The following is a 24367-nucleotide window of genomic DNA, read 5'->3' as shown; positions in this document are numbered from 1 at the left end:
AGCATGTATTTTTCTTTTGTAACTAAGGCTACAACTCTGTTCCTCACTCATCCCCACTTCCCTTCCCAGCCCAGAATCTCCCCTTCATCTCCCCTTCCTTTTCTACCCAGTCTTTTTTCCCCCCCTCTCTCTTACATTTCTCAAAATTAGAGCAACAGGACTGTGGCTTTAACTTTCTGTCTTCTAGCTCTTCTCAGACCAAAACTCTCATCATTATATACTGTACCTCTCTCCCTCTAATACATTTCCTACTCTCTTGGGAAAGAATGAGAGAAGAAATGAATGGCTGAGAGACTGGTACTAGTGATGTCACTTAATGCAGGAAGATGTTTACACTATGATGATGAGCATGATAGAAGAACTTTTGTGGACTGTAGGCATCAACAGGGACTTGCAACACTCAGTCAAATAGTTGTGAAACAAGTAGTGCATGGGAGGGGGGTTATTCACAAGATCAAATAATATTTTTTTTCCACAGCAGCCAGCCCTGTAGCTGTGTTTAGGGCTTACTCATGTGAGAATAGCTCTGCTGAAGAATCTGAGTGCTTGACTACATGCCCCAGATAGAGAGCAAAGGCCTTGCAGTCTGACCTCAATGAGGATTTAAGGCCTGCTGTATTTGAGTTTTGTGATTTCAGCCACCTCCGAGTTATCAAAACACCAAAGAAGGTAGTCATGCTTTTCTCTGCTGTGGAAATGGATTTTATTTCTTTTAAAAGTATTTTCTCCTTTATAGCAATAGCTGAGAAGGTTTGGGGTTTTTTTGGTTCAAACTTTTTAAACAAAAATATTTCACTTGGCCTGAAGCCAAGCATGGAAGGCCTTATTCAAAGGGCCATTTTGAACAAGCTATAATTGAGTATAAGTGTAGCTGTAAGGGGAACACCTGCTGCAAGCACTGATAATCCTAGATGAGTGCCTTTGATTATATGAGCTTGGAGGCACATGTTAATAAGTTTTGATGAAATAGTGACTAGATGAGTGAAGGCCAAGTTGCATCTGGTATTAAAATCCCAAGAAGTGTGTTTGGTCTTACTCTACAGCATAAAAAGCAGGGAAACAGAATTGATACCTTCTGCTGTGTGTGCTTGAAAAAAATAAAACTTACATCTATTTTAGTCATCTGAATGAGTGCCCTGATTTTCAGGGCTTCTGAGCACTTACAGTTCTTTCATTTTTGACACGAGACACCTAAGTAGGCCACTTAGATCTGTGCCTGTACAGTGCTCAGTGCAAGATTTAGATCTTATTTAGCAGCCAAAATAGCAAGTAGATGCAGAAAACCAGACCCTTATTTTGGAGGGGGTGGTGCTGAAGGCTTTTGGTTTTGTTTCTTCTGATGGTCTTGCAAAGGCTTAAAAGTGCATTAGAGTCAAACTGTGCTTAAGGAAAAACGGTGATAGCTCACCGAGGGAAATTGCGGGAGAAAGTTTCTTTCAATAGAGAGCTTTGACTCTACACAGTCACTGAAGGATTCTGAGTGATTCTTCAGCAATAGCTTTGCTTTTTTTGTGCAGTGCTAGGAGTGTAACAATTATCAATGGATCCATTACCTCCCACTGTCCTGTTTCCTATCTTCAGTTTTTTTAGGGAATGTGTGCTGAAAAGAGTCATGGAAAAGCATGTTCTCATACAATTGCATTTTCCTTGCAGTGAGGAGCTGGTCTGTCTCTCTCTGTTGTTTATGTAGTATGGTGTGCAGAAAAGTGCGGTCTCCTACAGACTCTTTTGGGTTAATGTGCTCCTTGAAGAGATCTTTCCATTAACATTTGAGATAGTCTATCAGGAGTCTCAAAGTTACAGCAATTTAAAAAACAGAACAGGAAAAGCAAGAAATCTTACCCATCTCACTGGGCTTCTTCCTTTCCCCTTTTTTGTAATTCTTCGCCTTCAAGGTGCAAATGGAGTTCATTGTTGAATTGGAAGGCTTGCTGTTCTCTAGTGCTATCTACTTGATCTTTCTTTGAAGAGAAGGATCACTGTGGTGTTAGAGGATCTAGTTTGTTTCTTCCCTTCTTACTGGGTAAGATTTGCTCTTTTTAAGATCAGTTGGCGCATTTGGTATGGAAGTGTTTTGTTAACACGTACACTTGAACATCTGTTAAGTGTGCTCAATACCACATCAGAAGAATTACTGTCTCTTTTCAATAAGTGATGGGGATTTCGTGTTACACCTGCAAAGTAGTAAATACAACATTGTTCTGTTCAGCTGGAGATTGCCCCACGTTCACATTTGAGCAGTGCATGGGTCCTAATTATTCCGTTGAAACTTATTGAACTCCATCTACTGAGCAATATTCTACTCATCAGTGAAGGCTGTCAGGATCTGATTCCTAAGGGTAAATATTTTGTAACTCTCAGGAAAACCACAGTGGAGTGTGCACATACTGAACCCCATGGAGGATGTGATTGTTTTGGTGGTACTTTCCAAGAATAACAAATTGAACATTTCAGTTTAATTCTTTTTGGGATAAATAAATAACTTCTGTCTGAACAAAGGATTGTGCATCCCAATAACCAAAGATTTTTCAAGTATGTAAAATTATTTGCTAACAGATTTTTTTTTTTGTATTTTCTTTCCTTTTCCCTGTAGATTTGGCAGGATTTTATGTTTGCATGTGCACTATATCCAACTGACCAGAATTATTTAGAATCTGTAAGAGCAGAAGTTTCTCATCAGGTATTTTGTCTGTGTGTCAAAGCTCTATTTCCCATTACCTATTTTTGATTGACTGGCTTGTCGTGGTTTAACCTCAGTTGGCAACTGAGCACCACACAGCCGCTTGCTCACTCCTCCTGCCCCCCTGGTGGGATGGGGGAGAGAATTGGAAGAGTGAAAGTGAGAAAACTCATGGGTTGAGATAAAAACAGTTTAATAATTGAAATAAAATAAAATACTACTACTAGTAGTAATAATAATAATAAGAATATACAAAGCAAGTGATGCACAGTGCAATTGCTCACCACCCGCCGACCGATGCCCAGCCAGTCCCCGAGCAGCGGCCCCCCCCGGCCAGCTTTCCCCAGTTTAGGTACTGAGCATGACGTCACATGGTATGGAATGTCCCTTTGGCCAGTTTGGGTCAGCTGTCCTGGCTGTGCCCCCTCCCAGCTTCTTGTGCACCTGCAGCCTTCTCAGTCAGTAGAGCACGGGAAGCTGAAAAGTCCTTGACTAGTGTAAGCATTACCTAGCAACAACTAAAACATCGGTGTGTTATCAACGTTATTCTCATACTAAATCCAAAACCCAGCACTATACCAGCTACTAGGAAGAAAACTAACTCTATCCCAGCCAAAACCGGGACACTGACTGTATAAGTTAGCTTTCCAAAAATGCTTATTTGGAAGTGTTAGTGTACTTTTATGTAGCAGACGCAAAATGTAACCTTGCTAAATCCTCTAACTTACTTGCAGGAGTAGTCAGTCAAACAGAGGTACAGGCCTTCCTCATATCCAAACTGCCCTCTTCTCAAGGAAGTTTAAGAGCGTTCACTGAGAGTGAGCTCTAATGATTGCATCATGCCTTAGCACAGAATTTACCCTTCACATGTGGCTGAGTAGATGAGGATGGAGGTACACATGTGCATATGGTAGATATATGTCAGCCTATTAAAAGTTTGCCCCTCTGTAAGTGTGTATTACAAAAGTTTGAGCCTAGTGGAGAGCTGAGGGAATAGTGCAGATAAAACCAGGAATTGTGGGCTCAGCATGTGTAATATGCATGTGGAATTGTAATTTGAGTAGTAATAAAGTGATCTTATTTTTCTTATTTATTTTTAAGAGAAGTAATTTTGCTTGACTTCTGAAACTGTAAGTTGTATTTCAGGTAAGGCGTTTAAAATCCCATCCATCAATTATTCTGTGGAGTGGTAACAATGAAAACGAAGCAGCAATTGCAAGCAACTGGTTCTCCATACCTTATGCTGACAGAGAAGTCTATATCAAAGACTACGTGATGCTTTATGTGAAGAACATCCGAGAAATAGTTCTTACTGTAAGTGATCTCAAGAAACTGTAGGGGGATATGGCTTAGCAAAAGGTTTTAATGTTTGCAATTTAAGCAACTTGGGATTTCTTTTTTTTTTTTCTTTAAATCCTTTTGGGAAATGAAAAATAGCACATTATTGAGGAATTGCACTTTCCAAGCTCTTGTAAACAACTCTCTAAACTCAAGGGTTATCCTCAAAGTAAAACAAACCAAAAAATAACTTACATCTTTAACACTTTATGATATGTAAAGGAAGACCTGAAAGTGTAGTGGATCTTGCTTCTTTTTTCCTTCCTATTTTTAATACCTCCACAAATGCCTTCACTTCCAGTGGCCAAAAATCAACTTGCCCATTAATTAATTAATCTAGATGATCAGATTTCCTTTATCCTGATTTTGTTGAAGGATACTGTAAGAAGGATTTAACAACCCTCAGGCCTTTCAATAGCAGCTGAAGAACTTAATAATGATGTTATTTCTTCAGTGTGCTCTTCCAGTATTTGACTTAAGTTTTTTGGCTTAAGCAGGTTGAACAAAATCTATGCTAAACATTGTCCTCATGCTGTGTAGTCATTATACTGTATGTTTTTGAAAAACAGACTATACGGTATTTTAAAGTATATGAAGGCAAAATAAAATATTTTGAGATAAGACTTAAACTGTGAGCATGCAGACCGGAAGCACCTGGAATCTGTGATGAAGTCGTCTGTGATTTGCTACTACCCATTTTGCACAGATTTTTTGTTTTATTTCTCCTCCTAAAGTGTTGCAGTTCTTCATTATTTAATGGAGTCTGCTTTTAACTAACTTCTATGTGTGTATGTAGAGTGAAATTGATGTAAAAGTCCCAAATTGATGTCACATAACTGTATAGGGATTAACAAACAACGCTTAAACCACAAGTGAGTATTCTAAACTCCCCTGTTAGCTAAGAGACAAAATGTTGCACGAGTTTTGTCCAGTTAGAACTTCCTTCTTCAACAACAGCATGAGTTTTTGTTAACCTAAAAATGCTAGCAGCCTTTTCCTACCCAGTTATCCCTTGTACAGTATGATCTTATTGACTTCAAGGTATGATAATTTTAGTCTAATCTCTCTCCTTTTCAGGATGAGATACATTTCATGTCATGAGGCTCATGACCTGCTAAGACAGGCACTCGGTATGTAGGTGACAGCAATATTATTGCTTGTTATTTGAGGCTACTGGTATTGTCAGAGTAGTTGTACTCTGAGAATTTAGAATACCTTTCTACTGGAAAAGTTGAGATAGGAGGAAACAATAAAAATGAGGCCAGGTTTGAAAGAACCTGCTGAAAAGGATCCCGCTCTTGAGGGCAGTTGTGCATTCTAAATGGTAAAGGTGTCTTATATTCCTGCTTAACATCTTGATTCTATATTTCTATACTTCAGTTAGGTTTTTTGGAACTGAGTTGTTTGTAAAGGTATGCTGTGGTGTTTCTGTCATTAGCTACATGAGTTGGATGGCCAGTGCATGTGCAGCAAAGTGAGGTGTTCTGGCTTGATACTGTTTTTTAGTTACAGTTCACTTGTGCAGCACTGCTGTCCAAGATGGACCCTCTTTTATTTTAAACCCGTAGAATAACTATGTTGAGTGCCAGAAGGAACCATACAGTGAAATAATTTCAGGTCCTGTGTAATACAAGCCAGATGAGGAAACCTGTAACTACTAGCAGTACTGGACTGTATAACTTAAAAAGACTTCTAGGTTTGAGGTAGGACTTCAGGGAATCCAGGATATCCTGTAGTAAATTGTTTCAGTTAATTATTAATTACTCATGTCAAAAAAAAAAAAAAAAAAGGGAGGGGGGAACGGGACTATTTCTTAAAACAAAGCACATGTCTAAGTGCTTTGCTGTACTGGAGCCAATTGCTGAAACTTGTGACTGGTAGCTAACTCAGGCCTCTCTCTTCCTACAAGTAGGGTGCTAAATGAATTATACCTGCAAAAGGATTCCTTCAGTACTTTGTAGGGTACTGCTAAAAGATTTAGTATACTAAATCTACTGAGGCTATAAATAAAGGCAGCTCTGAACAATTTGAAGTGTAACCCTTCTTTATAGTCTCATCTAGCTTAACATGCAGAGCCAGCCAAAATGACAATAACCTGCAATGCTACCATGCAAGCATTAGTAGCAGAATACCTTGGCTTTGTTAGGACTAAATTTAGGTGACTACTTAATAAGAAAGGGGAAAATCATGGCCTTGTACCTACAAAAACACTGCAAAAGTAATGATTTTCCATAAAGAAGTCACAGTACTCAAAATATTAATGTTCCTTGAGTTTATTTTTCATGAGGCACACTTTAAATAGCTTTCATTAAGAATTTAGAAGCATATAAAGATAGAAAATCTCTTGATGTGAGGAGAGAATCCCTTAGAACAGCAGAGCAAGCAATATCATGCCCAGCTGTTCTCCAAGAACATAAATAAGAAGCTAATTAAGCAAGTAAAGATGATGAATATCAGGACACAAAGGGGAATGTTTCCTAGGTGGTGACTCAGAAATTTGGAGAAGGCATGTTCTCCCCCCCTCCCCCACCCCCCTTTCAAAATGTGGTCTATGTATTTAGATGATAAAAGCCAATCACTTTTTGAGGGGGTTGTGTTTTGTTTGTTGTTTTGTGTTTTTTGTTTGGTTTTTTTTTTAAATCCCAGGAAGATAAGAGTCGTCCTTTTATTGCATCCAGTCCCACCAATGGCTTGGAGTCAGTTAAAGAAGGTTGGCTCTCCCAGAATCCTTATGATACCCATTATGGTGACACTCACTTTTATGACTACAGCAATGACTGCTGGAACTGGACAGTGTATCCTAAAACTCGTTTTGCTTCAGAATATGGATTTCAATCCTGGCCTTCCTTCAGTACAATCGAAAAGGTAAGGCTGGGCTTCTACACCTTACTGTCCCCTCTGCTCTTATTTAGTGAGGGCAATGAGTCTCTTCCCAACAAACTACAGCATCCAAACTGTAGTTGGGATAATAAATTGTTAGGTGTGGTACGGCACAGGTGGGATAGGGGTATGTACTGGTGTGGAAGAAAGGATGAAACGGGACTGTTTCCCTTCTTAGTGTTCAATATATTTACTTTGATGTTGCAAGAGGAACCAAGTTTAGATGAGAGACTATTATGACACTATTAATTTTAATAGTAATTCTATTTAATATATAGCTTAGTAATATTGCCTAACATCTGTTTCCTTTTGCTGTGTCTAACGATTTGTGTTCATTTAGAAACAGAAGAAACATGACAAATGCTGAATTGTGCTGAATTCTAAAACGTATTGATTTTTATCATTTTTACCAATTTCTTTTACTTAAATAACTTGTTTCTTTACGTATTGCATGTAAGAGGATTTGGTTTTGTCTCCTGTTAAATTTAGATATTGTATATTCTATCTTATTTATCCAGTTGGAGCAGAGACATATCATGCTGTTTGTCCATTTGTTCAGCGAGAGATGAATATCATGTTGATACTCGTGCATGTAACTAAAAGGAGTTCAGAATGTTCCTTTCAATTTGCTGGGCAAAGTATATTGTCTGAGACATAATCAGTGCATTCATCCATATTAATAACAATGAAAATTATTCAATCCAGCCTAAAAAGGAACAAATTTAAATAAAAAGCTTTTATAGAGATTGTAATTACAGTGAAAGCTTGACAATAATAACTGTATGAGCTATGCTGCATTGTTGTCCTTAGTTGAAAAAAAAAACTGTTTCATGATAATTTGTTTTCAGAGGCAGGTTTTGAAAATATACTTTATTAGAATTTATAGCCTACTAACTTCTATAACTTTTATGCCTAAATGTGTTTAACCTAGAGTACATTCTTCCATCTTAATCTAGGATGTTTCTGATTTACTATCAATGCAAGCAAATCTCTGAGGTCCCTTGGCCAAACTGAATCTTAGGACAAATAAGTTAAATGCCATTGAGCCAAAAGTTGCTCTTCTGCGTTCAACAGCAATGTCCGTTTTCATTTATTTGTACAAGGAGTATAAGCAAAGGGTGTTATTGATTCAAAATCCTTGCATGACTGCATGAGGCACTATAGAAATATACTACCGATTTTAAAGGTTTTGGATGATGTCAGCAGGCTGTAATGGATATCCTTTCCTGAATATCCTGTCAGTCATTAAATGCGCATTTTGCCTTTTCATTCTGATCTCTTGTGTTTTTTAAAAGGTTTCCTCCACTGAGGACTGGTCCTACACAAGCAATTTTTCTCTCCATCGACAACACCATGAAAATGGCAATGATCAGATGCTTCAACAGATTGGGCATCATTTCAAGCTTCCCCAGAGCACAGATCCCATAAAGAAGTTCAAAGATATGATTTACCTCACTCAGGTAACAGTGATGTCTCCAATATAAGTAGCTGTCAATACTTGTTCCGTTAGATACTGTCAGTGGTTAAAACTGGGCCTATTCTGTTCAGTCATACAGAAAGTTTCTGCACTGAAGCATTGGAGAGTCCAGTTTAATTTGGAACTAGCTTGTCTCTCGTTTATTGGAGAGAGACTCCAATTTTCATCATAGAAGGGCTGGAATACTTCTCGGGGAATTTCCCAGAACCTGGCTCAACTGGGAGAAAGTCTGGCTGCGTGTGCTACCTTGGTCCCCTGTCCACTCGTGAAGCTGGCTGGGGGTGCAGGGATATGCTGGCCTTCCGTGATATGCAATTATTCCTAGTGCTACACTGTTACTCCCTGTTCCAGGGTGGGTATGTTTTCCTCTTCATGTGCCCCGTGTAGGCTTACTGCTTTGATTTTTGCCACAAGGAGTCCATGAGCTTTTGAAACAGGATTGTTTCTGGAGAATGCAGTTCTCTATGCATGAGATTATTAGTAGCTTTTATTTTGTTATGGACTGAGATATTGATATTTTAGAGAATCTATTTTGTTTTTTTTTTCAAATCAGTAGGTTATATGTTGCTCTTCGTTTGTAGTAGTTTACCTCATGCTTATTGCTTTCTTTGTGATTTCTATGTGAATTTTAAGTGACGTTAAGTAACTTTTTAATGCTATTAGGCAAGTTTAAAGTGCTGCTACTTTTTGTTGTGTTCCAAGAATTTCAGAAACACTCTTGATGGGAATAACTGCAAATTCGCTAAGTTTTTTTATGTTTGAGAACTGTCAGCAAGTTTTATATAAAAACAAAACAGCTGGAGAACTCTAGGCACTGATGACAAGAGAACAAGGATAGATGATGCTAGTGAAAACAGGGGTAAAACTTGCGCAGTGAGGTCCTGACTCAAAAAACTATGAGAGTTTCTGCAGGGTTAAGTCTGTCAGGGCCTTATTAACAGGTTGAACAATTTAAGAGTGCAAATATAAGGATAGCAAAAAGGATAAGAGTAAACTTGGCTCTAGTGGTTAACTAGAAGTGTTATCTTTACCTTTTGAGCTGTCCTAAAGAAAAACTTTTTCCTTTATTTTGAGACTTTCTTTTAATAGCTCCCCAGCCTAGTAATATACTTTGTGAAGAAAATAATGGGCTGTTTGGCTTCTATTGAGAACTTGGTCAATGAAAAGTTCTGAGAAGTGTTTTTTAAAGACAAGGTGGGGAAGGAGAGAAGAAGTGAGAGTGCAGGTGAAAAAAGGTTGCTCTTTCAGTGCACCATTTTGACTGTATACTGAGAATGTGTTATATGTTCAGACTATAGGGATGTGGACATCATGGTAATGTATACTGGAGGTGGTGCAGCATAATGTCATTTTTCTTTCCCTTGTCTTCCATTTGCCTTTCAAAGACTCTGTTGCCCAGTGATCTTCACTGGATGGAAGGCAGGAAGGTAGCCCCTCCAGAGTTTCTCTAAAGACACTGCTTGTAAAGCTGTTGGGAGCTACTAGGAATAGATCTTCTTCAAGCAGAGGCCCACTGCGCTGCAGGTGTATACTCTTGAAGGCTCAAGTTTAAAGTTATGTGCCATTGCTGTGAAGTCTGTGTTGTATGTTAATATATACATGCATGCTTTGAAAGTAAAGTAAAATAGAAAATACAATACACCAAAAATATTTTTTTTTATGTGTTTGTTGACCAAGGTGATGCAGGCTCAGTGTATAAAGACAGAAACTGAATTCTATCGTTTTAGTCAAAGTGAAATAATCAAGGGAGAAGGACACACAATGGGAGCTCTGTACTGGCAACTCAATGACATTTGGCAGGCACCTTCATGGGCTTCCTTGGGTAAGTTTTTTGTGACAGTCTGGTAAAAAGCACCAACTATCAGTTTTGTTTTGTTTTCCTCATCTGGAAGTATAAATAAGAAGTATGGTTCAGCTCTCTCTCTTGGGCAACTTTGCAAACTTTGAACATGTTTCTGTCCATCCTTTAGAAATGCTTTCCAGAAAAGTGTTTTTCAGGATCATCCTAATAGTCTGTGAAAGTGGAAGAGGGTAAAGAACACAGCAGTTCTTTTCCTATGGAAGTTTTGCTGTTTAAGTTCAGATTTAGCAGCCACCAACTCTTACCCTTGTTTTAGCAAGATTTAGTTTAGAGAAGTTAAAATCATATGTAACTCCTAATTTCTTAAAAATACATTTTTTCATTTAAGCAGTATTCTCATTTCTCCCAAGAAAATAATAGCATTGAAGCCAGACAAAGCTGCCTATTAGGAAGCAGTGATGGTTAAGACTGAGGGCACAACCCCCTTGTGAAGTAAGCTTTCAACTATCCTAGCTTTCCTAATGTAGAACTGGATCTTCCTGAAACTGTGTGATACATCATCCAGGTTTTTCCAGAGAAATTTTGCATTTTTTGCAAGTTTAATTCTTTTAAAATTAGAAAGATCAATTCTTTTAAGATTGGAGACTGCTAAGAAATTCTGTTTCCAAAAGGGCCTGTCCTAGAAATCCCTGATGATATTTTTTGGCTCAGCTGTACAGATGCATGTATGTATCCAGCCACCCTGGGTGAGAATGGACAGAGAGGGAGCTAGTGGGCTAGGAGGGTAAGAAGGACCACCCATGTATAATTATACTTTCCATAATCCCAACAAATTTGGTTGATTTTGTTCCCCCTGCCCCCCCATGGTAAAATGATCAAAACCTCTCCCTTCAGTAGGCGGTAGTGCACTGTCAAAAAAACTACAGAACTGTGATTCTGTTCTGAGCAGGATGGGATTTAGTCTGTAAAGGCTAGGCATCTAGATTTCTTCTGTCGTCAGTTGGGGGAGAGATGGTTATCTCCAGAGTGTGTGATTCATTGTGTCCTTAGCTGTCTAATAAGTGGGATGAATTATCTTCTCCATGCTGAATTTGATTTTCATAGATCTTCATATGACACCTCTCACCCACCATAGCTTCTGAGAAGCTCTTTATAGGAGAAGATGACTAGCTGAGATTTGGTGTCTAACTTAGTGTCAGGTGAGGTGAATCACTCTTTGTGACTAAATTATTCTGTTAATATGCTATTTATGCACATGATATCTCCTTATATATATTTTTTCCTTTTAGAACACAAAAATGGAGTAATCAGACATAAGAGAGAAGTCACTTAGGCAGTAAGGAATAGGGGAGGAATGTGTGGTATGCGGGAATTGGCTGTATTTCATGTTCTGAACGTTTTTGTCTAGAAGTCATTTTGAAATGGAGAAGCTGTTCTATGGCAGCCATATAGGACTTGGGTAGATTCTCTTTCAATTTTAGTTATTTCTCACATGTTCTGTTTTTGAAAATCTTTATTTAAGAATTTCATGTGTGAAGAAATATGAGTGAACTAGAAAAAGCTAAGAGTTAGTGTGAAGTTCTCAATCTGTCCTTAGAACAAAATGCTCTTTGGCCTTGCTTTAAAAAAATTAGCCGACCTCATCCTCCCCCTCTTTCTCTGGGGGAGGATGTCCCTCTTGTCCATCTCCCTTTTTCTTTTTGTTCTTTTTTTCTTTTTTTTTTTTCCTTTATTCATCCAAGCAAAGTAACTGCAACCAACAAAGGAAAACAAACCAGTAGAAGAAACAGGCTATTTTATTTAAATGTTAAGGCAGCGGTCCGAGTATAATGCTCATCTTTCTGGACTTTCTAGACTTGTATTAGGAAATGGAATATCCCAATGTTAATTTTTATGATTCTAGCAATGGCTGATGCTCTTAGGCTTTAAGTATCTAAGGAGAAAAAGACGCTTGGAAAAATGTCTCTGTGTAAAGACAGGTGTATTGATAGATGAAGCGATTGTGGAGACTATAACCGTCGTCTTAAGTGCAGAGCTGACGTCATTGTAGAAAATATATCAAATACTTGAATTATTCATATGTTGTTGAAGTTAGTTTACAGAAAAGAAGCTCAGCAGAGATACAGCTGTCCCTTTGTTTGGTTCTATTCCCTCAGTGGAATGAGGAAAGGTTTAATATTCATTTAATTAGGCAGTGTGGTAGAGGGATTTTTGAAATGCTAATGGCTGAAATTATGCAAAACTTCAGAGAAATTAGTTTTATTTGCACTTCAAAAACACATTTCTGCATCTTGTTAGATGGCACAGTAGTATCACCAGTGAGTGCTTCTTATTTAAATCTGTTATTTCACAGAGAGCCATGGGGGGGGGCTTACATAATTTCCCGTACAAAGCGGAAGCATTTCCTCATGAAGTGGGGAGGGAAGAAGGTAGCAAATGTTTCTCCTTTTAACTTACCTTTAAGATGTTTGCTTGGGATTGAATGGAAACACAGCACAGCACTCCTGTCATAGTATTTCTGCCTTCAGTTCAGAACTAAATAGCTTTTACCACAACTGGGTTTTGATTGTTAGCGCCTAGTTGTGGAGCCGGTTGTGCCATGTTGAATGCTTTAGCATCTATGCCATGTGTTTTGGTGAAGAGCGCTGTGATACACATGGCAATTTACCTCGCTCCCATACGTCACCTTGAGGTACCCAACTCGGTTGTCATGAGATTCCTTTGAACAGACAACTGGCTTTTATTGCAGGCTCAATATTTAGAGCCCCTGGTGAGCTGAAACCACAGGCTATTATGGAGAATAATAGATCTGAATTTATGAGACTGAGGTGAGGAAAGAACTAGCAGCATGTTTCTCAGGTTGCATTTAATGGTGTGAAGTGATTAATTTAAAATCCGTTCCAGGGAGAACTGTTTGCTCTCACTCCTGCTATCAGTGTGGAAGGCTTCAGGGAAGAGTCAGAAAAAAGGGTACTGGGGTCTCATTACAAACCTAATTTTAGTATCCTGTTCTGAAGTTTCATACCACAGAGAGTGCAGACCCCATGTTATTATCAGGAAAAAATTGGGGAACTTGGATTTAAGAATTCATTTAAATATGAGGGGAGGAGGAGAAAACCATCCCAGGGCTGTTTTAAATAACTTTTGTCTGTTGCCTTTGGGCATGCATGTCTGTAACAGGAAAGTTTAAGCCCAGAGATTTCTCACGATATCTACCTGATCTCCAGATTTCCTACATCCATTTTTGGGGCAGGGGGAGTATTTTATATGCCACTTGCCTATTTTTAAATCAAGAAATGTGACTCTGGTCTTAAGAAAATCAAGAAAACAGATGAGCTGAAGAATATGGCTTTTCTTTTTTAAATCGGTGAGCTTCAGTTTTCTGTGCTGTCTGAAGTTACTTTGACAATTGTATTATCAAGATCCTGTTGCTGGAAAACTTATCTTTGGAAGACCCTTCCTGTGTGAAACTGCTCCAGCAGTTGAGCTTTGGTCTTCAGAATGGCTCTAGGTTTTGTGGGAAGGGAAATACCAACCTTAAAAAGCTGATCTGAGGTAAGCAGACTAGTGATATCTTCAAACATCCCAAAACACTAGCTGTAGTAGTTGAACCCTAGAATGAGTTTTGAAATGGTACAAACTTTTAAGTGTGTGGTTTGTTTGCTTTTGTTTGTTGTTTGGGTTTTTTTGTTTGTTTTTTTTCCCTGCGGAAGTGTAATGCCAAGTTTAGTCTGAGTTGTTTTCTCCACTGTACAGGTTTCTTAGGGATCTCTGTATCTGCTGCCTAGGTAGCAAACCTTCTCTCTCCCTCCACTGCAACATGGTTATGTAATCCAGTTGGAAATCAAGGCACAGCAGAAATTGAGGGTAGGGCCCATTCGAAGAGAAATGGCATTTTATATTACACTGAGTAACAGAAACTGCTCTACTTCAATTGCATTATTCATTTTCATATTTAAGGCATTTGAAGCCTAGATTTTCATCATGTAAATTAAGCTGAGTTAAAAATTCAAGTCAGCAGGCACAGAAACCTCAGCCCCTGCTGGGTAACTTGCCCAAGCTCGTGGTGGCCTCTGTCTGAGGCCTGCAGTGAGCAGCATCTATTGCACTGACAATTGAAATTCCTGAGAGTCTTCTGGCAGTTCTGAGGGCTTCAGAGTGTTCAGCCTCTCCCAAAACCTGAGGTTAGGCGCGGTGCCCATTTCTCATACAAGGCCCATTGCTTTTATTTTTTAGATCAGATGCTGCCCCCCAGTTTACTCTGTTTCAGATAATCCATCCCCAATCCAAATCTCTCATCTTCTCAAGTTTCGTGACCCTGAAAAGTAATTTGTTAGCACTCCCTGTTTTTGGCGGAATTATCCATTAGACCACTGATGTTTTCTGCCAGGAATTGTCCTTGGAATGCAAGAACGTGGCTCCGTTCATATACTGAACAGCACCAATATGCTGAGTATGTTCATCAGTTTATGAACAGTCTGTCTGTCTTGAAGAAACTCAGCAGCCTCTCCTGAAGTTTTCTTTCAGACCTCATCTCTTCGGTTTGCTTCAATGCTACTAACTTGAATGTTGGTGGTGTTGGCGACAGTCTGATCTCAGCACAGTTGAATCTTGTATGGGTTTTCCAGGCAGATACGAGCTTTTCTTGTCTGTTCTCCAAGCTAGCTGGTTGTGAGCTTGTTGAAAGCAAGGTGACGTGCAAGGTGCTAAGCTGGAGCTAATGCACTTTGCTCTCCGCAAAGTTCATTTGTGTCTATGTGGAGTGCAGGCAGAGCATGTTCAGGTCTGTCTGTGAAAGCCACAAACACACCCTTTAAAGACTACATCACTCTGGATGAAGTCCTTAATTATGACATGTTTGAAAGTGCTAAGAGCTTTGTACAAGCACCAAAACACACAGATGTAATTAGTTACAACAAAAACATTACTGGAAATATTTTTCAGCATCCCTGGACTTTAAACCTGTTGTATAAAACAAAGAGCCAGAAACAAGAATGAAACTGATATCTAACTTTTCTTTCCTTACGAGATGGTGCAGCTGACTTGCTACTTCTTTTTAGTGCCATTTCAATGACTAGATAATGGTTGAGCAAAGACAGAGTTAAAATGCTGACAGTGGGTGCTAGATAGAAAATTAATAGAGAAAGAGATGGAAGCAGCTTCTCTTTTGAAATGGTTGTGTGGCAGTGTTGCATCTGGCAAATTTTTTTTTTTTTTTTTTGGAGAGGACACAATGTTAGATGGCTTTTCCCATTTGTTAATGACAGACTTTCAAAGTATTAAAAGTACAGCTTTCCATTAAAGAGGCAAAGCGAACTGATTGGCATATAGCTGCGTCATGTATACTAACTCCCATAAAATAAGTGTTGTCTCTAGATCTTGGCAAATTCATTTTGCCTAACTCAGAGTTGTCTTTGGTTTGAGAAGTTGTTTTTTTGTCTTCGTTGCTATTGATGTTCCTCTAAGGAAGAACTGAAAGAGGAGGACTGAAAAAGGGGAAGAGAGTGCTTTGTATAAGCATCAAAAATCAGACTCTGTCTCTTTACAGTGGTGGTAGTTTGTGGCAATGCCAGCGTATGTGTCTGGATTCTCAACAAAGATGCTCCAGCTGCTTGCTTATATGTGTGGTACGCTGTGTCAGTTTTGTTAATGTCACTTGTGTTTAAGGCTTTCTTTAACTGAATAACAGCATAGCAATGATAGGACCAACACTTACAAAATGTGATCTTTTGGTGAAGCTCAAAGAAAAGCTTGAAAGAGCATCAAATCCCTTCCAGAGCAGAGCCTTGCCTGGAAGAAAACAAGAGTAACTTCAGTCATTCTCTGCACCTGATACAGGTGAAAAACGGTGAAGGGCGATACTGTATTGCCATAGCAGGACCAGAGAGCACAGCAAGGGATTGTGTGCCAAGGCAATCTTGGATTCAATCTGAATCTTTCTTCCTTTTAACCCTTTTCAGAGTATGGTGGTAAGTGGAAACTGCTTCATTATTTTGCCCAGAACTTCTTTGCACCACTGTTGCCTGTGGCCTATGAAGACAAAGGTGTGTTGTATATTTATGGTGTCTCAGATCTTCACGTGGACCACAAGCTGACTTTGAGGGTAAGTGACACCTCTCTTGCCACTCTTGTGTCCCTCCCACAAAAATGTGAGAAGCTGAAGTGAGCACATCTTTGTATAGACAAGCTTCAGTAAGTCTATGCTCAAACACAATGAGGTGCAATTCTTGTCTTTAATCTTCTTAGGGGCAACATTATCCTTTATTATAGTAGCGTGTACTGCTTCGCAGAACAAGGAATTAATTGCCTTGCTTATAGCCTGTAGGTATAGGCCTGAAATTAACTATTCTGTTGAAATCTTAAAGAGATTGATGGTTAAATAGAACAAAGTGTGAAAAATGGTACCTCACTACTTAACAAAACTATTCCCTGGTTGGTTAGATCTAGATTAACTGACGAAGTTGCGGGGGGGGGAAGGATTGTACCATTGCTTGCCAGTACTCGAACTACAGCACTTTGGGAAAAAGAACTAGATTATTTTCTGAAATATTAACAGAACATCTAGGTGTACTTTAATTGTAAGGTCACCTATGCAATGTCACCATTTCACAATTGATGCCTTAACTGTATTCTGATAATGCTATAGAAACTGATAGGATTTCTTAGGCAGTATTTGGGCTGCTGAGTTGTCCTGTAGAACACAGTCTTCCTTTCCAATTTGTTACATTTTGTTGCTGTTAGTCACATGGCAACCAGATCCCAAATGAGTTTAGGGGCCATTTTGCACTACAAGATATGATTCCTGACGTAAAGGGCGTCCCCATGTGAAAAGGCTGGGAAGGATGGAAAAATAGACCTGGAGACCTGGAATGACTCACTTAGTCATTTTGGAACTAGTAGTATGAGAGTGTCAATTCCTAGTTCACTGCTCTGTCTGGTGTGCTGCCATGAATTTTCAGATTTATAAGGTTACTTATATATAGCAATATATAGTATAGAAAATGGTTGCAATTTCTGTATAGTCAGTTCTTAGAGTAGGACTGCACTCAGACCAGAAATAAACAATTTCATTGAGTTATTGCAACAGGCTTAAATTCAGATTTTCTGATAATGTGAGAGAAGCATTGGCAGTAGGGTAGTTCCGATGAATACTGTATTTTGCATTTCAAGAAAATTTGGAACCTAAAACTGTTGAAAGGAGTTAAGATCTGTTCCTGACTGCAGATCCCTGTTAAGGTAAAAAATAACCTAAAATGTATGAAGAGATAGGTACTTAATGAGAATTACAGCATTCTATCTTCCAAATTATGCGCTTTAAATTTTTTTTTTTTAATTTAAGATAAGGGTGCATTCATAATGTATACATGATCTCTGGGAATGTATATTTTACTGTATTAATATAACTTCCATAATCCCTTTTAAGATGATGCAGCTTGCTTCTGTTTAATGGTGATTGTGCAGAAGCTCTAGATTACCCAGTCAGGTTACATCAGAACACTGAGCAATCTCAAGAAAATCTTTTGTTTGACTTTTTTTAATCAGGGAGGGGAGGAAAAAGAGTCAATAGATTAGTCACTTACTATTTCTATTTCCCAGCACTCCCTTGGCAGAAATTGGCAACCCCCTCCTCTCAAGGAGCCTGGAGAAAACAAAAAGCCTTGCAGATCAAGAAGAGCAACAGATCCAGACTGTTTGAAACTGACTTCTTGTTAGGTTTATATAATGATCTAATTACTATGCTGTATTGATTGTTTAAATCTTTGTGGAGTTTCTTGGTAGGTGGAAATCAGCTGGTACCATCAGGAGAACATCTCTTGCAATGAGCAATCTGAAACCTAGGATGCTGGGTTATCTTCACAGATTTAACTTTTCTTCTAAGCTTTGTGCTCTCTCAACATGCTTGATAGGTTGTTGTGCACACCTGGAGTTCTTTGGAGCCAGTATGCACCCTTGCCAAAGACGGTGTGACTGTTAAAGCACAAAGTGCTGTCCCCATCTACAAGGAGTCCATAAATGACTTGCTGGAAAGATGCAGAAACTGTACCAGGAAAAGCTGCGTTATTACTTTCTGTCTTGTGGGAGAAGGTGGGCTCCAGAGTCCTACGAACCATCACTTCCTTTCATCTCTAAAGGATGCTGTAGGATTAGAAAAGACCCAGCTTAGTGTAAGCATCAGTCATGCTAAATTACTCTATTTGCTTTTGCTAGTCTTACTGTTTTGAGTTGTTTGCCTGCTATACAGTGTCTGATTGCACTGAATGTTCTTTCTCCTTAGCTGTTGCAATTCTGGCTTCCGTGTTGAGTTCAAAATCGGATTTTTTTTTTTTTCTTCTGTGTCACTATATGCATATCTAAATAATACTGCTGGAGTTTGGGTTCTTGGTGTTTTGGGTTTTTTGTGTGTTTTTTGTTTGGGTTTGGTTTTGTTTTAAATAACTAAGTCTCCATTTCATTTGTTTTGACTGTCTTTCACCTGACTGCTGCAGCATTTCTCCTTTCATTCGTTTTGTCCCTAGATAGCAAATAGTATCATGGCAAGTATTTTGGCTTGCAGACAGTACTGTATGTTAGTACTAGGTGATGCTAGTTCAGTTGAGTGTGGAGTGCATTATTGTCAGCAGTATTTCCTCTTGAAGTGCTCAAACTCTCTCAGATCAGTGTACTATTGCTAACATGCAATATTGCATGCTCCGTTCCTCCTTCTACAAATCCCTGCCCTCCAGCTAAGGGTTCTGATTTGCATTATAGTGATTATTTCTTAATATCTGGCAAGTGTGTCAGTCTTCTGAACAGGCACAAAAAGCATCTGTGTTGTATAACACTGTCATTTAGTCCATTTGCTGCTTTTCCCTAGATTTCTTCCACTCCTAGCAAGTGTGCTCTATATATAGAGAGCAAGCACGCTCTGTGTGTGTGTGCATGTACACATGCATTTTGTTAAGCCTCACTTCTTAGCATGTAAATCTTATTGCAAAATTCTTAATCAGCAGATTGGCAGGATGGCGCCCTGTGTGTTCTCACATTTGGCTTCCAAACTGCAGCTTTGCTCTTTAGAGCTAAACTAAACAAGGGGGGAATAGAGGTCTTTAATCTCTTTGAATCTGGACCAGCACAATTGCTTTACAAAAAGAAAATGGGCCAGATTTTCCCCTTATCTCTTTCATGGCACCATGGCCTGCCTTCTGAGTATACAAAGGAAAGAAATCGGCCTGTTTTTATTTTTTTCAGCTGGTGGCACAATCTGGAGTCTGAGTCATGCTGGGTTTTTTTGTGGATGACATCATCAATAATAAAAGCTCTGCAACCGGAGCATCGTTGGGAAATTTCACTCCTTTTTCCCATGGCTGTGTTGTCTCCACAGTACTAACTAATAAGGATAGCTAGCAAGGAGAAATGCAAAGTGGTTATTTTAAGAAAGTATGCAGCTGTGATTTAAAAAACTATTCTGTTTTGTGAGAAGGTGGTGCTTCTATATGTAGTTGCTAATAAACTAACTAGACTTTCAAATACATCGCTAATCCAAGCGCTACTCTTCATAGCATTGCTTTTAAAAACATGGACTTTAGTGTTTCTTCAGAAAACACAAAATGTAAAGGATGTGTGCTTTTTCTTAAAAATGAGTAGTGGTGTTTTTCTTGTAAGCGGGACGTGATTTCTGCACTTAACATAATTTGTCTGCTTTTTATATATAGTTAATTGGTATTTGAAAATGATGTAGCATTTTTCATGATGGTGAATGGGGAGTGCTGCATCAAAATGCATCCTGGTTGTGCTTTTAAGCCTCTCTGAGATTAACCACTGATAGAACTTAATATAAAACATCATACCTTGTCCTGATATTTCACAACATAGCTGCCTTCTAAATGTAGTGTAAGGACTTAACTGCCATGTTCCATGAAGATGAGGTGACCTCCTGCGTTACTGTGATTTTTACCGTCTTTTGCTTCTGTGTATTTCTGTTACTGATGTAATCGGAAAGGCCAGCTACTTCAGTAGTTGTGCATTTATAGGTTGAGTGAAGTGTGTTGGTGAAAGGACAAATCTCTTTCACTGCAGTAAGTACAGGATACCAGTACTAGGTACAAGTCAGATTACCATTTATTTGGTTATTTTCATAAGAAGATGTTAGAGTGATAACACTTCATGGCACTTTTCCACAATCTGTAGTATTCTGTAGGAAGGCTATAATAACATTTGCAGTTTTGCATGATTCGTACATATGAATCCTGTTGGTTTGACCTTTCGTTCCAGAAGAGATTTCCATAAAAGAATAGTAATTTTGATCAAATGTAGTTGTTCAGTCTGTTTTGCTGACATGCAGGTCTTACCCAGTTTGGGTGTAACCGGGTTCTTATTTAACATGTGTATTTTCATTTATTTATTTATTTCTCTTCCAGGCCTCTGTATCCCAACGAGATGACACTTATGTATTTGTTCTTCAGACCACTGCAATTGCTCCTTTTGTTTCTCTGGATGTAGGGAATATAAAAGGCAGATTTAGTGATAATGGTTTCCTCATGACCGAAAAGAAGAAAGTCGTCGTGTTTTATCCTTGGGAACCTACCAGTGTTGAAGAACTAGAAAAGTCACTAGCCTTGACCTCTCTGGTGGACGTTGTCTGAGGATACTTCATTTCCTTCTAGATAAGGAGTGAAACAGGAAGAGGAAAAAATTAGAAGAATTTGACTAAAGTTGAAGTGATGTACAATTTGAACTGACTGGAGAACATACTGTCTATTCTTGTCATGTGTGAATTTTAACTGCTGGTTCAATGTAAAGATACCAACAGCAAAGCTTGCATATAATATACGTGGTGCATTGAAAGTAAGGCTTTCTCAGGTAATGGGAAAATATATCCCATGTATAAAATGGGAGCGGTGAGTTGGTGCAAGAGAGCTAGTCTGAGCTCTCCAATTCACATGAGGTAAATTACTGGGTTGTGAATTCATCCTAACTAAGAGGCAACAGAAATGCGCACCTCCAGACTATGGTTGTAAAAATCCATATTTTTTTCCAGTTTCACTATGCTGTAAGTGGGAATTCATCTTAGGATAACAGCAAGGTATGCTGGGGGCAAGGAGGAAGGGCAGGGAGTGAAGCTGGGACCACCTCCACAGGTATGCCCCCACTTGGAGTGGTTTGATCTATCTACAGCCAAATCGGGAGAGCACTAGTCCTACCCTTTCAGATCTATGGCTGTCACTCTGTCAGGGGTCCTGCCTGCCTCCTGCAAGGTAGGCTTCCAAATAGGCATGAAGCCTGGGCTGTCTAGTCAGACATCAGGGAGATCTGTTCCCCCTTCTGAAAGGGGAATTGAGTACAAGACTTGTTTTCTTCTCTCTTCTCGTTCAACATTGAGCAATAACCTTGAGAGCTCTGCATCTAGGTTTGTCTCTTCCCAGAGGGCTGCAGGTGTAGTCACAAACCCTTTGCTGCTGCATGGGATCCTGCATGATGTGGCATAGTACGGGATATGCCTAGCTGTGGGAAAAGGAATGGGGCGAAGAGTTGACCAAAGGTGCAAAGAGAAAAGGGGCAGTACAGAGAAGAAATGGTCATGTGAGAGGACTGCAGAGTTACAAGTGACTGCTTTTTCTCTAGTAGATGCACAGTGCAGGGGCTGCTGTTCTCACTCAGACATTGCTGCACAGCCATTCTGTTACCTCCTGGCATTCCTCATGAGTGGCCCTGTGCTCCACACTGATCTTACTCTCCTTCCAGAGGAGGAGTTGGCTTAGCTTTGTTTATCAAGCAAATTATGTCATAATTCTGTTTGGGTTGGGGTTTTTTGTGTGTGTGTGCACACGCTACCTTTTAAAATACAGGCATCAACAAGGGAAAACCTCAACATCTTAATTTTGCTTCTTTGTGTGTGGGTTCCATGTAGAAGACACTGTTGACTCATGATTAGGTCTGGTGACACACTGAACTCCTTAGTCTGTACAAAGTAATGGTGCATCACCTGCTATTCTGTTTCCGAGTAAGTTGTTTTTAAAATGTTTAGGTTTCCCATAGAAATGTCATCTCACTTCGGCATTTGATACAAAGAAAATAAGCTTGCTTCAGCATGGGGGGGCTGCTGTAGCCTGTGGAGCTGAAAGCCTGTTTGGCTGTCAGGAAATCCAGGGCACCGAGCCGTGCCATGGGCAGGTTGCTAAACACTGGGCTTGTCTGTCAGATGTGGTTTGAAATGCAGCTGGGATCTTGCTGGGGTTCCACAAGGATCCTCTCACAGTCCAAGCAAGTATTAGTTTTCTTGCAAAGCACCTAGCAGAATCAGCACTTTACAGTAGAAGGTGTTTGACCAAGCTCTACTGGTGATGTCCACCTTCATAGTAAAAGCACCATGTGGGTGATGCTCGCTGGTGGTGCTGCGGGTCTGGAGCATGTGTGGGGAGAGCGGCTGCATCTTCCATTCGTCAGTTAGAGAACTTGGAACTGGGGGTTGTTTTCTTGCAGTGATCACAGTTTTAATGGGCAGAGAGATAAGCATGTTGACTGATGCTTGGCGATCTTTGGTGCTTTTTCAATTGGGTGTTAACCAAAACTGACATACTCCTGAGCAAGAGGAAAAACTTAGAGATGAAAGGGAAATGATAAATGGAAGTTGCTTACAAATGCTTTATTAGGTCACCAAAACAACTAACTGCAGTTGCATAGGAGGGCTTTTCTGATTCAAAACTTGTCCTAGTTGAAAGAAAACATGAAAGCAATCACAATGTATATGTGCCAATGTTTATAGGTTATATAAAATAAATAGGGAAAATGATAGTCATGAATAAAACTTAAGAGTTAGAAAATGCAGACATTGATAAAGGAATTTAGAAGTTATCTGAGAGGCATCCTGGGCCAACAGTACAAGAAAAATCCTCCAGTTTTTTCAGTGTCCTGGAATAAAAGTGGAATCAAAGCAGCAACAGAGTCAATATAAGGTAAGGATGAAAAAATGTGGAGAAAATATGGAACAAATACGATTAATAAATATTGCTGTGGTGTATTAGGAAAAGGGCAGGTTGGTTAATGTCTTTCTCTTACATTGATATAGAAATGTTTCTTCAAGCAACATCTAGGTAGAACTTCAAAATGGCACTTAATAGTGTTAAATAAATAAAACTTTGACAGAATTACTTGTTTCAAAGACAATCAAGAGGACTCTCTGTTCTTAGTGCATCTCAGAATATGATTGAAGTTTCAGAGATGTAGAAAAGAGCTTTTGCATTGCTAGAAGCCATAAACCATGAATTTGGGTAACTGTGACCTTGTTTAGCCTGTCACGAATTTTAGGCAAAATCATGAAAGAAATGATGTGGTACATGATCAATAATTGATGAAGTGGCTATGCAACTAATGCCTACCAGCACTGTTATGCAGAAGAGCATTCTTTTATAAAATGGTTTTTTTTCTGTTGCCTTCTGCAGTTACCAGATTGGCATAAAAAGGTTCAAATTTTTAATTGTTGTTATTTTTGAAGGTCAGAAGCTCCCTAAAGAGCGGGTCCATTATTTCTCACTGGAAAGCTTTAATTCAGCACTAGGTGCTGTTATGAAAGATTAGCAATTGCTTAAGCCAAATGCTTGAGCTCAAAACAGAATTTAATGGGGGAGGTTCACTTCCATTATTGTCTTAATATCCTTAATATGTTCTTTTGGTTTCCTGGTGTTGTAGTAGGTATGTATTTATAGATGCTATTTTCTTCCCTCCCCCTTGCAGCAGTGGCTATAACATGTACCTTGGTTAACCATTTCCCGTTGGTATTTTTGCTGTCGCATACTGTGCTATACTTGGTTACATTGTTCTGCCTTTGTCTCAGATCAGGGCAAAGATAGGAATGCAATGGCAAAGAGATCTTCAGAGCATCCATCACTCTGATCGACACATCCATCTGTAGCCATCTGAGTGTTGTTGCAGCTACTCAGCAGCACCTGTATTGCCAGTTGTATCTGATGGGTTGGGGATCAGCAGCAGGAGCATTAGGAAGAGCATTTGGTAAGTGTCATGGTGCTTGTCCTCAGTGTCATTAAGTTATTGGTGGCAACAGCAGAGGGGAATGGCCTCATCAATATTCTTTCAGGGTGCGGTCTTGCAATGCTTTGTTCAAGGGATCACTGGGTTTGCTTGTGCTGATGGCCTTTGTTTGCTTCCGGGCTCCCTCTGGGCTGTTCTCCACAGATGGCAAAAGCAGCAGTCTGAG

General features: G+C 39.3%; 1 protein-coding gene across 8 annotated transcripts in view; it reads left to right on the top strand.

Annotated features, from left to right (window-relative positions):
* Window positions 1-24367, top strand: part of MANBA (mannosidase beta) — a 71869-nt gene that overhangs the window by 39524 nt on the left and 7978 nt on the right. For 7 of the 8 annotated variants that reach the window (XM_076336827.1, XM_076336826.1, XM_076336824.1 and 4 more), the window contains 8 exons: window positions 2594-2680; window positions 3827-3994; window positions 6665-6883; window positions 8194-8358; window positions 10053-10197; window positions 16137-16279; window positions 18084-18341; window positions 20574-24162. In XM_076336827.1, the coding sequence (XP_076192942.1) occupies window positions 2594-2680; window positions 3827-3994; window positions 6665-6883; window positions 8194-8358; window positions 10053-10197; window positions 16137-16279; window positions 18084-18341; window positions 20574-20798 (1410 nt within the window). In that variant the 3' untranslated portion in view covers window positions 20799-24162. The remainder of the gene's footprint in view (window positions 1-2593; window positions 2681-3826; window positions 3995-6664; window positions 6884-8193; window positions 8359-10052; window positions 10198-16136; window positions 16280-18083; window positions 18342-20573; window positions 24163-24367) is intronic. The other variant, XM_076336822.1, reaches the window with a different exon arrangement.

Source organism: Aptenodytes patagonicus, chromosome 4 (assembly GCF_965638725.1).
Source record: "Aptenodytes patagonicus chromosome 4, bAptPat1.pri.cur, whole genome shotgun sequence".
In the NCBI taxonomy this organism is placed as follows: domain Eukaryota; kingdom Metazoa; phylum Chordata; class Aves; order Sphenisciformes; family Spheniscidae; genus Aptenodytes; species Aptenodytes patagonicus.
Note: the sequence above shows the minus strand (reverse complement) of the source record. Positions and strands in the feature narration are given on the sequence as shown.